Below are 13,047 nucleotides of genomic sequence, written 5' to 3'. Positions count from 1 at the left end.
GAGAGAGAGGGGATGAGAGACAGAGACAGAGACAGAGAGAGAGACAGAGACAGAGACACAGAGAGAGACAGAGACAGAGAGAGAGAGAGAGAGAGAGAGAGAGAGAGAGAGAGAGAGAGAGAGAGAGAGAGAGAGAGAGAGAGCAGGTTCAGCTCTGCTCCCCTCCATTTTGCGTTAATCCTGCGAGCGCTGCACATCTGTGTCTCCCCCACTCACGTGCACAGACAGATGAGCTGAATGGCTGGCTTCCCATTGCACTCACACAAACACACTCGTTCCCTCTCTCTCTTTAGCACACACACACATTTTCTTTCTCTCACACACAAAAACAGACACTGAGGGTGGTCCTGCGGATTCTTGCCACTGCAATCATCGTCTTTGTAGTCCACAATGTGATGATAACAAAACACAAAATCACGTGCTTCTTTTTCTGAAAGAAAGAGAGCAAAATATCTCTTCTGGCAAGACATACAGTACCAGTCAAAAGTTTGGACACACCTACTCATTCTCTACATTGTAGAATAGTTAGGACATCAAAACTATGAAATAACACATTTGGAATCATGTAGTAACCAAAAAAGTGTTAAACAAATAAAAATATAGATTTTAGATTTTAGATTCTTCAAAATAGCCTCCCTTTGCCTTGATAACAGCTTTGCACACTCTTGGCATTCTCTCAACCAGCTTCACCTGGAGTGCTTTCCAACTCTTGGAGGAGTTCCCACATATGCTGAGCACGTGTTGGCTACTTTTTCTTCACTCTTCACAACTCATCCCAAATCATCTCAACTTGGTTGAGGTCGGGTGATTGTGGAGTTCAAGTCATCTGATGCAGCACTCCATCACTCTCCTTCTTGGTCAAAAATCCTTTACACAGCCTGGACGTGTGTTTTGGGTCATTACCATGCTGATAACAAATTATAGTCCCACTAAGAGCAAACCAGATGGGATGGCGTATCGCTGCAGAATGCTGTGGTAGGCATGCTGGTTAAGTGTGCCTTGAATTCTAAATAAATCACTGACAGTGTCACCAGGAAAGCACCCCCACACCAACCCCCCTCCTCCACCATGATTCACGGTGAGAACCACACATGCGGAGAACCACACATCATCTGTTCACCTACCCTTCGTCTCACAAAGCCACGGCAGTTGGAACCAAAAGTAAAAAATTTGGACTCATCAGACCTTAGGACAGATTTACACCTATCTAATGTCCATTGCTCGTGTTTCTTGGCCCCAGCACATCTCTTCTTCTTATTGGTGTCCTTTAGTAGTGGTTTCTTTGCAGCAATTCGACCATGAAGGCCTGATTCACGCAGTCTCCTCTGAACAGTTGATGTTGCGATGTGTCTGTTACTTGAACTCTGTGAAGTATTCATTTGGGCTGCAATTTCTGAGGCTGGTAACTCTAATCAACTTATCCTCTGCAGCAGAGGAAACTCTGGGTCTTCCTTTCCTCTGGCGGTCCTCATGAGAGCCAGTTTAATCATAGCGCTTGATGGTTTTTGCGACTGCACTTGAAGAAACGTTCAAAGTTCTTGACATTTTCCCGAATTGACTGACCTTCATGTCTTAAAGAAATGATGGACTGTCGTTTCTCGTGGCTTATTTGAGCTGTCCTTGTCATAATATAGACTTGGTCTTTTACCAAATAGTGCTATCTTCTGTATACCACCCCTACTGTACCTTGTCACAACACAACTGATTGTCTCAAATGCATTAAAAAGGAAAGACATTCCACAAATGAACTTTTAACAAGGCACACCTGTTAATTGAAATGTATTCCAGGTGACTACTTCATGAAGCTGGTTGAGAGAATGCCAAGAGTGTGCAAAGCTGTCATCAAGGCAAAGTGTGGCTACTTTGAAGAATCTAAAATATATGTGAATTCGTTTAACGCTTTTTTTGGTTACTACATGATTCCATGTGTTATTTCATAGTTTTGATGTTTTCACTATTATTCTACAATGTAGAAAATAGTAAAAAAAATAAAGAAAAACCCTGGAATGAGTAGGTGTGTCCAAACTTTTGACTGGTACTGTACATGTAGGTCAGTGTTTCTGAAAAGGTTCGGGGCTAAGATCATCAGGGCTTAAGCATTATATGAATGTAGCATTGGTGTTGTAAAGAAACGATACGATGGCTCTGATCACAGATAATGGATCCGACAGTGACCGAGGATCAAATCAGTAGGTAGGGGTAGAGTGAGAGGGAGAGGAAGGAAAATCTGCAGACAGCATACAACACAGTAGCAATTGCGTGGAATTCTATACAAAATGATCAAAGGAAAGCCGACAATTTAGGGGACTGTTCCCCCACCAACATAATCCCAAATCAACCAAGCCCTGTTCAAATCCAGCATGACATGAGCATGGAGAGGATAAGGTTCAATGATATAACAGGATATAATCTCAAATATTGTGTTTTGGCAAGCATCCAGTAAAACGATCATTAAGGCTAAACTGTGGAACTGTGTTAAGTTCATATGCACATTTTTACATTCATATGACCTCACATTGACCAAGAATAGAACCACCACTGCGTACGAAAGACAAAAGAGAAAAGAGCAGGTAGTAGGCTGCAATTAATTATGATGTATAGCTTACTTTTTTTAGCATCATAAACGAGTGAATAGACCTGTTGTAATGATGCAATTGAATAATGTATTTTCTGTAGGCCTCATTTCATAATTCGAAAATCGGTCGACATCATAAGACACTACCCAATAGGTTATTGATTACACAGTAATAGCCTATAGGAGGGCTCCTGAAACAAATTTAGCAATCTCCTTCTATGTCTTTAAATTGAAGCGCCTCCCTCTCGAGTTTCTCCACTGTCAACTACATTTCCTCTGCATCGGAATGGCAAAAGGAGAACGTGTTCCAACTAGTGCGATTGTCCGTGTGGAAAGTTGATAGTGTATTAATGTCTGGTGTTATTATTTCATAGGAACAAAAATTACTAGTATTTGCTTACCTGGGCGAGTGGATAAGCGGTGAGTAACCTACAAGGTCAGATGGACATTGGAATAGGGAAAATCAACGCTCCCGCTCTAAAGAAAGTGATACATTAGAAGTATGTCATTAACGCAACATTTGAGATTTGATGTTGGTTTGAGGTTAACACGTCACAGTGTTTTCCCTGCGAAGTTATTCGTCACTCGGTGTACAATGTAGCGACATTTGTGTATTACTTGCATGCATGTAACATGATATTTCGTTCGATATGACTAATGTGACGCCAAGTAAAAGCGTAGAATGGCTGCAAGTAGAGTTGGAATCCGGGGGAGGTTCGCTCCTTTTGTTGGACTGCCGATCGCACGAACTTTATGAATCATCCCACATAGAAACGGCCATCAATTTGGCCATACCAGGGTTGATGCTGCGACGGTTCAAGAAAGGCAACATACCCATCCGAACTATCATCCCAAACCACGAAGACAAGGAGAAATTCGTTAGACGTTGTAATACGGATACGGTGATTCTGTACGATGAGTGCACTGTGGACTGGCAGGATGGGGCCACTGGTTCGGTTCTGGGACTACTTCTTCAGAAACTCTGGGACGACGGCTGTAAAGCATATTACCTGGAAGGCAAGTTAAATGTTTTTCAAGTTGTTTGGGGAAATGTAGCCTATAGTAGTCTAACTTTCCTGGCACTGTATGTAAAATAGGGTACAAATAAATGTTTTTCTCGTAAATATTAAGACAAACAACTCAAATGAATACTTCTTAATTATATAGATAGTATTTATAATACACCTTAGTTTTGAATGTACATCATTATCTCTGAAACTTTGAGAAGTAGTGTGACTGAGAGTGTCAATTAAAATTCCAAAATGGCTGCGCCGTGTTTTGCTACTACAGGAAAAGGGCATGCATTTAATGAATGGTCTGCTGTGAAGGAGAGAACTATTGCCAATGCAGTTCTTAGTTATAATAGTATACATATTATATTATAGCCTATTACTTCATTAGACCACATATCACCTATTATATCAACTCAAATAAATCATATTTATTTCCAATCTCTGTGCAGTTGTTACATTTTGAATAGTAGAAAATAATATTGCTTGGCTGAGATACATAGGATAACACAATGAACAAAAAACATTATAACTCCTTGGATCTTAGGGGGATTTGTGAAGTTTCAGACCGAGTACTCAGAGCACTGTGAGACCCTCCTGGACAGCTGCTGTCCCAGCTCCTCTCCACCGCTGTCCGTCCTAGGCTTCGGAAGTCTCCGGATCAGTTCCGACCTCTCAGATGGTGAATCGGACCGCGAGCCGAGCAGCGCAACCGAGTCCGAGGAGAGCCCCCTTCCCAACAACCAACCTGCCTTCCCCGTCCAGATCCTCCCCTTCCTTTACCTGGGCTGTGCCAAAGACTCCACCAACCTGGACGTGCTGGGCCAGTACAACATCAAGTACATCCTGAACGTCACGCCCAACCTCCCCAACATGTTTGAACATGACGGCCTCTTCAAGTACAAGCAGATCCCCATCTCCGACCACTGGAGTCAGAACCTGTCCCAGTTCTTTCCAGAGGCCATATCCTTCATTGGTGAGTAGCCGACTAGGTGGGAGAGAACATGATCGATCACATTGTGTTCCAAGAGTTAATATATTTGATGAACGAGGCCTATAGGAAATGATACACAGGCACACCTAGTATATGATGTCCCGTGTAGCTCAGTTGGTAGAGCATGGCGCGCGCAACACCATTGTTATGCGTTCAATTCCCGCAAGGGACCAGTATGAAAATGTGTGCATTTTTTTCGTTCCGGATAAGAGTGTCTGCTAAATGACGTAAATATCATACACTTCTGTTTATTACCGTGAGAAAGAGGAAGTTGGTTCCTAGCCACCTAATGTTCTTGTTTTACTTTAGTCATATTTTGATTAGGATATGAATCATTATTATCTCTCGGTTCCTGGTATATACCCAATGGCATTGCTCATCACTGAAACCCCCCTTGTGTGATGAACCTAGGGCTTTTACTTAGATTTTCAATTCCGGTTATCGATGTCCCAATTCAACATAACCTCTCAAAAAGAGAGCTGGAATGAAGTCCCTTGCTACTGAGCACTGACCCAGAGGAACTTCCTGGATCGTTGCTAGTGTCGTATGTCTGTTATTTTAAACGTACTGAAACCCACAGCAGCACCTGGAACCTTCTTGTGCTGATGGTGTTTCAGGGCTTGTTGTGTGATAGTTTGTCGGTGGGGTTAGAGGTAGACGAAGGAAACATGGCTTCCACTCTCTGTGGCTGCCTGTGTTTGGTTATCAGGTCATGAGTCTGACTCTTGACACTGACACATCCTGGTTGTGGGTTAGGGTTTAGTGCAGGGCGTTTCACCATACTTGTTTGCTTACTTCTCTCGGCTCGAAAGAGGATATGTGGCCTGTTCTTGTGTAGATTGAAGTGGATGTTTACTGCCGAAATAATCAACCTCAGCGTCAAAGGCGCACAGCAGCACATGATGAAGACTAGCTAGCTAAGTTGAGGACTGACAGCTCCGGGCATCCGTAGTCTGCATGTAAGCACTGTCATAATAAAGCAGAGGATGTGAAAACATTCAGTGACACACAGCCTTGGGTCATGCTCTGGGGTGTCACATAAAGTTAGCTTGAATTGTGTACGTAGTATTACACCTTTCAACAGCAACATGAATCTAAGAATGGTGTTTTAATGTGACTCCATGATAGAGGGTTATGGAATGGCTGCGATTAGCTCACTATACATAATATTATTTTTGATGAATGGAGGCGTGTCATTCAACAAAGATAAAGGTCTACTTACTGTCTCCCTTGATCCTTGTGAGCAAACAATACGAAGTAGGCTTGCATGTTACCTCTTCTGGGTTGGGCCATGTTACCTCTTCTGGGTTGGGCCATGTTACCTCTTCTGGGTTGGGCCATGTTACCTCTTCTGGGTTGGGCCATGTTACCTCTTCTGGGTTGGGCCATGTTACCTCTTCTGGGTTGGGCCATGTTACCTCTTCTGGGTTGGGCCATGTTACCTCTTCTGGGTTGGGCCATGTTACCTCTTCTGGGTTGGGCCATGTTACCTCTTCTGGGTTGGGCCATGTTACCTCTTCTGGGTTGGGCCATGTTACCTCTTCTGGGTTGGGCCATGTTACCTCTTCTGGGTTGGGCCATGTTACCTCTTCTGGGTTGGGCCATGTTACCTCTTCTGGGTTGGGCCATGTTACCTCTTCTGGGTTGGGCCATGTTACCTCTTCTGGGTTGGGCCATGTTACCTCTTCTGGGTTGGGCCCCACACCCTGAGAGTCTTAGGGCTATGTGTTCTGATCATCCAGCCAGTGCTATTTGACCCGTACTGACCTTCTTCCTCACTTGTACCTGTAGATGAGGCTCGGTCCAAGCAGTGTGGCGTCCTGGTACACTGTCTGGCTGGCATCAGCCGCTCTGTCACCGTGACCGTGGCCTACCTGATGCAGAGGCTCAACCTGTCACTCAACGACGCCTACGACTTTGTCAAGAGGAAGAAGTCCAACATCTCCCCCAACTTCAACTTCATGGGCCAGCTGCTGGACTTCGAGAGGACACTGGGGCTGAACAGCCCATGTGACAACCGCTCCTCGTCCAATGAGCAGCTCTACTTCACCACGCCGACCAATCACAATGTGTTCCAGCTGGACACGCTGGAGTCAACGTGAGGGAGCGGAGAAGACGGGTTTGGGGGCCATGTTGTTTCATCAGTGTCGCCAGGGTATTTTGTAGCCTGTCAATGAATAAGAAAATACACCTGGCACTGAGAAGACTCACCTGTCAAGCAAGTGATTTCAGTATGGACTTTCATAGAACACGGTGCCCGCCATTATGCCTAAAACAGTACATGATCTGTCTGATGCCTTAAAGGGATACTTCAGGATTTTGGCAACGAGGCCCTTTATCTAATTCCCCAGAGTCAGATGAATGTGTGGATACCATTTTTATGTCTCTGTGTCAAGTACGAGGGAAGTTAGAGGAAATTGTGAGCCAACGCTAACAGTTACCATAGACTTTCAGTAATTGCGCTAACGCTAGTTAGCAACTTCCTTCAAACCATACGCGGAGACATACAAATGGTATGGACGAGTTCATCTGACTCCGGGGAAGTCCCAAAATTCAGAAGTATCCCTTTAATGTTTTACTCAAGTAATCCAAAAGGCTTAGTGTGTATAATAGTGAATGATGGTATGCAATGGTTATTGCAAGAAATGTAATTATTATGAGGTAACTCGATGGGATGACTGTTATTTCATGTTCACCCGCTGGAAAGTGGATGTGTCAGTTGTTTTTAGAACAACTGTGGCTAATGCCTTGTTCTGAAGGGAGAGGGTTGGCCAAGCAGAATGTGAATCATTGTTTTCTGGGACCAAAAGGAGATGTTTTGAATGGTACTCTTGCTGAGGGGGCCGGGGCTACTTTAAGTTGGCCTTGAATGACTTTGTAACATTCCTATCGATGACTGTTCTAGACGTCGTCATTTGCGGTTAACATCAGAAGGGAGTGACCATTGAAAGCACTTGTCAGCTAATGTTATGTTATGCTCTCTACTTTGCTGTCATCTTCCGAGTAAATCTTTGTGTTTTCTATTCCATAATGTAAGAATGCCATACATTATGTCCGAATGTTACCGTTTTACCTTTGTTGAATTGAGAGGGTCACCCTCTGCAAAATATTAAAGATGAAACACATTCTTTTTTTCTTTTTTTTGCAAAGCTCTTGTAAATTGTGGTAATTATAACAACATTGCATTGTTTTGCATGTAATCAAGTTTAACTTCTGTATACTGTACCTCTTATGCCTGTTGTTCCTGTGGCCTTTACAATACCGTCTAAGTTAACACTTAACTGTCTTTAACCAAGGACCTGGGTATAGTATTGGTTTGTCATTTGCCATGCTTGACATTAATGACTTGTATATCATAGTTATGATCCATAATGGACATTTTTACCTTGTTTATTAAGTCATGTAAAAGTCATGTATAGACACAATCTTCAGCCTGCAGCTACTCTTCCTGTGGCGGAACCATGTTAAAGGAAACACGGTGTGTTTTGATCTGTTCTGTGTTTGCCAGTAATCGAAGTTGAATGTTTTAGCGAATGAGAGCGAGGGAATGAAAGGAAACGCGTGATAACGATGCCAATTTTCTTCTTACCTCACGGAGAGACATTTTCAGGGATTTTTATACAACACATCTGTATCTTGTTACGTCATCTGAAACACATCAAAGGGCTGTGTTTATTTGGTATGGGTTTGTAAAAGATGTACATAAGATTCGCTTGGTAACGGGTGACCTTTTCTCTGAATCATGAAGGATGTGAAATTGACCGATTACAGTATGTACAGTGTATGTAAGACTAAATGTACAAGACATTTATGTACAAGTTTATACAACAAATATATTGTATATTTTTTACTTTCAAACGTGCTATGCATTCTTGTGTTATTACTGTCTTATTGTTATTCAGGTCTACTGCCGTGCCAAAGCTTAGGCAACTTTCAGTCAACGCTCAACATTTATAATGAAGAATATCAAGTCCAGTGCAGAGTCAGCCACTATCTGTCTCCCTGTCTGTGTCATGTTGTCTTGTGCAGCACAAGGCCCAAGGCTGTAGGTGTGGTGAGATATCCGCTCTCTGTCCACTCTGATGCCTGGCTTCCTGTCTGTTGTGGCCATGCAGGGCGTCTGATGGAGAGAAGGACGGGTGGCAGGGCCAGATCTCTGAAACCACAACACAGCCACTTCCCTTCCCAGTCACTCACTCGGAGAGAAGGGGAAGATGAGACGGCATAGAGCTGGAACATGTCCGTTGTGTGCCAATTAAGGCCTATTTTACTTGATGACTAACATCCATACTAAGAAGGTTTTCTTTAAAGGATGTTAAGCTGGTGTGTCATTCTCAGAACGAAAGTTTTAGTGTTTCTTGGGTAAACGCAGTAATATCTTGTTGAGTTTTTCTCATATCCAGAAGCTGCTGTGTCTCGTTTGAAAAGAGGAAATGAGAGCTCGTATCACTACGTCCTCGGGTCCTGTTGGACGTTTGGGGAGGGTGATGTGGGGGTAACTTTTTACTGTGGATATGTTCACATTAGCACACACACAAACTCACGTCTCCCAAGAGAGCATATTGAATACTTAACATGATGCTAATTATTTGCAAAAAATATATGTTTTTACCTGTTCACGGGTCACCTTGTCATCGAAATATCCCTACCTCGAGAGGTTTCATTACTAAGGACTGATGATTAGCCTGAGGCTAGCCCCCCACAAGCCTCAGCTCTTCCAAACCCTGGTCTGGTGCACCAGGGAGATTTATACATTCATCACACCTCTGATCCAGGCCAAAGCAGCCATGATTCTCAGGCAATGCAATTCCTCTTTTTCAGAAGAAGCAGTTATGAAACGAGGCTAAGCCTATGATATCCGTAGCCCTGAGCTAAGCTGAGGAAAATGAGGTGCAACAGAAAATGACAGCAGAGTATCCGAGCTCACTATGGGGTTTTAAAATGGAGAACGCCAGGCATGGGTTGTCTCTCGTCCAGTTCCAATTTCATAAGTACAACACTGAAAAGGATGTAACATAACTAAATTAAATAACATTATTTTCTTTAAATGTCCCCAATGTCAAGAAGAAAAAAAATCCTCATCTGCCATTGTCTTCTTTTGAAAGTAACACAGACCAGACTTGCCTAACAATAATATCCTGGTGTGTGATGGTTTTCCTAGCATGACAACCTGGCAGGCTGCATACCTGCAGGAAACACCTGTGATTATGTCTAATAGCCACTCACCCATATCTAGGCCAGTCAGAGGCCATGGATCCAAACTGGCCTTACGTGCAAGATAACAAGCAGACACGTCTGACACTCCGGGCTGATGGTGCAGACATTGCAGCTTCAATCGACCGGCCAATGAGGTTTAGCGCTGAGGCACATCCGAAGTGATATAGGGCTGATTGAGATAGCTTCCACGGCAACGTAACACTGCAGGGGACAGTAGGTTACTTTCTAAATGTAATTCATTACTAATTACCTGTCCAAAAATGTAATCATTAATGTAACTTTTGGATTACATAAACTCAGTAATGTAATCTGATTACTTTCCCCTGAAGAGGATTTAAAATATAAAAAAACGGATCCATCAAACGCATTTGGTGTCATAATGGTTTCTGACTTGTGGTCTGACACACATTGTATGTTATTTCCGCAAACATCCTTTTTTAATTTAAAAGTAATCCAAAAAGTAATGAGCACCTTTTAGAAGTATCTGTAATCTGATTACAATATTTCTGCTGGTAACAACTGATTACAGTCAAAAATGTTTGGAATCAGAATACATGTAATCAGTTACTCCCCAACCTCTGTATACATCAATGATGTCGCTCTTGCTGCTGGTGAGTCTCTGATCCACCTCTACGCAGACGACACCATTCTGTATACTTCTGGCCCTTCTTTGGACACTGTGTTAACAACCCTCCAGGCGAGCTTCAATGCCATACAACTCTCCTACCGTGGCCTCCAATTGCTCTTAAATACAAGTAAAACTAAATGCATGCTCTTCAACCGATCGCTGCCTGCACCTGCCCGCCTGTCCAACATCACTACTCTGGACGGCTCTGACTTAGAATATGTGGACAACTACAAATACCTAGGTGTTTGGTTAGACTGTAAACTCTCCTTCCAGACTAACATCAAATATCTCCAATCCAAAGTTAAATCTAGAATTGGCTTCCTATTCCGCAACAAAGCATCCTTCACTCATGCTGCCAAACATACCCTTGTAAAACTGACCATCCTACCAATCCTCGACTTCGGTGTTGACATTTACAAAATAGCCTCCAATACCCTACTCAATAAATTGGATGCAGTCTATCACAGTGCCATCCGTTTTGTCACCAAAGCCCCATATACTACCCACCACTGCGACCTGTACACTCTCGTTGGTTGGCCCTCGCTTCATACTCGTCGCCAAACCCACTGGCTCCAGGTCATCTACAAGACCCTGCTAGGTAAAGTCCCCCCTTATCTCAGCTCGCTGGTCACCATAGCAGCACCCACCTGTAGCACACGCTCCAGCAGGTATATCTCTCTGGTCACCCCCAAAACCAATTATTCCTTTGGCCGCCTCTCCTTCCTTCTGCTGCCAATGACTGGAACGAACTACAAAAATCTCTGAAACTGGAAACACTTATCTCCCTCACTAGCTTGAAGCACCAGCTGTCAGAGCAGCTCATAGATTACTGCACCTGTACATAGTCCATCTATAATTTAGCCCAAACAACTACCTCTTTCCCTACTGTATTTATTTATTTATTTATTTTGCTCCTTTGCACCCCATTATTTCTATCTCTACTTTGCACATTCTTCCACTGCAAATCAACAATTCCAGTGTTTTACTTGCTATATTGTATTTACTTCGCCACCATGGCCTTTTTTTTGCCTTCACCTCCCTTATCTCACCTCACTTGCTCACATTGTATATAGACTTATTTTTCTACTGTATTATTGACTGTATGTTTGTTTTACTCCATGTGTAACTCTGTGTTGTTGTATGTGTCGAACTGCTTTGCTTTATCTTATATTGTAAATGAGAACGTGTTCTCAACTTGCCTACCTGGTTAAATAAAGGTGAAATAAATAAATAAAATAAAACCCTGGCAGGGGATAATGGGAAGTACCCTGCCCTGACCAGGAAGCAAAGTTCAAAATAAGTTATAGATCTGTCCACACGTTTGAGGTGCTAGAATCTCCCTATAGCAACACATACAGTGTTAATTGGTAGATACTACAACACTTCCTATTTGGAAATTCCCTAACATCTGTTGTCTAAAAAGTATGCCTCGATTATAAAAATCATATACCACTTCATCCTCAGAGGCAGAGCTCATCTGTGGTATTGCATAATTCCCCTTCAATCCATTGCCTTCTGCTTTCACAATTACTTTGGAATTCTCCAAAACATTATGTATACCATATAGTTGAAGTCGGAAGTTTACATACACCTTAGCCAAATACATTTAAACTCAGTTTCACAATTCCTGCCATTTAATCCTAGTAAAATTTCCCTGTCTTAGTTCAGTTAGGATCACCACTGCATTTTAAGAATGTGAAATGTCAGTATAATCGTAGAGAGAATGATTTATTTCAGCTTTTATTTATTTCATCGCATTCCCAGTGGGTCAGAAGTTTACATACACCCAATTAGTATTTGGTAGCATTGCCTTTAAATTGTTTAACTTGGGTCAAATGTTTCGGGTAGCCTTCCACAAGCTTCCCACAATAAGTTGGGTGAAATTTGACCCATTCCTCCTGACAGAGCTGGTGTAACTGAGCCAGGTTTGTAGGCTCCCTGCTCGCACACGCCTTTTCAGTTCTGCCCACAAATTTTCTATAGGATTAAGGTCAGGTCTTTGTGATGGCCACTCCAAAACCTTGACTTTATTGTCCTTAAGCCATTTCGCCACAACTTTGGAAGTATGCTTGGGGTCATTGTCCATCTGGAAGACCCATTTGCGACCAAGCATTAACTTCCTGACTGATGTCTTGAGATGTTGCTTCAATATATCCACATAAATTTCCTACCTCATGATGCCATCTATTTTGTGAAGTGCACCAGCCCCTCTTGCAGCAAAGCACCCTCACAATATGATGCTGCCACCCCCGCCCTTCACGTTTGGGATGGTGTTCTTCGGCTTGCAAGCCTCCCCCTTTTTTCTCCAAACATAACGATGGTCATTATGGCCAAACAGTTCTATTTTTGTTTTATCAGACCAGAGGACATTTCTCCAAAAAGTATGATCTTTGTCCCCATGTGCAGTTGCAAACAGTAGTCTGGCTTTTTTATGGCGGTTTTGGATCAGTGGCTTCTTCCTTGCTGAGCGGCCTTTCAGGTTATGTCGATATAGGACTCGTTTTACTGTGGATATAGATACTTTTGTACCTGTTTCCTCCAGCATCTTTACAAGGTCCTTTGCTGTTGTTCTGGGATTGATTTGCACTTTTCGCACCAAAGTACGTTCATCTGTAGGAGACAG

The 13,047-nt window shown here is 42.9% G+C and overlaps 1 protein-coding gene across 1 annotated transcript; it reads left to right on the top strand.

Annotated features, from left to right (window-relative positions):
• The first annotated feature begins 2,828 nt into the window (after positions 1-2,828).
• On the top strand, positions 2,829-8,441 carry LOC139556978 (dual specificity protein phosphatase 7-like). The gene is made up of 3 exons (XM_071371196.1): positions 2,829-3,592; positions 4,133-4,561; positions 6,371-8,441. Exons 1-3 carry the CDS (start codon positions 3,226-3,228, stop codon positions 6,679-6,681), a joined length of 1,107 nt encoding a protein of 368 aa, XP_071227297.1. The 5' UTR covers positions 2,829-3,225; the 3' UTR covers positions 6,682-8,441.
• Positions 8,442-13,047: the final 4,606 nt, after the last annotated feature.

This window comes from Salvelinus alpinus, chromosome 28 (genome assembly GCF_045679555.1).
Source record: "Salvelinus alpinus chromosome 28, SLU_Salpinus.1, whole genome shotgun sequence".
Taxonomy (NCBI): domain Eukaryota; kingdom Metazoa; phylum Chordata; class Actinopteri; order Salmoniformes; family Salmonidae; genus Salvelinus; species Salvelinus alpinus.
This window is presented reverse-complemented; position numbering and strand designations above follow the sequence as displayed.

Bases quoted from the DNA above. Each gene is read 5' to 3' on its own strand.
- LOC139556978 (XM_071371196.1), top strand. From the start codon at position 3,226: ATGACTAATGTGACGCCAAGTAAAAGCGTAGAATGGCTGCAAGTAGAG. The intron at 3,593-4,132 runs GCAAGTTAAATG...CTTGGATCTTAG, and splicing joins TAAAGCATATTACCTGGAAG to GGGGATTTGTGAAGTTTCAG. The intron at 4,562-6,370 runs GTGAGTAGCCGA...TTGTACCTGTAG, and splicing joins AGAGGCCATATCCTTCATTG to ATGAGGCTCGGTCCAAGCAG.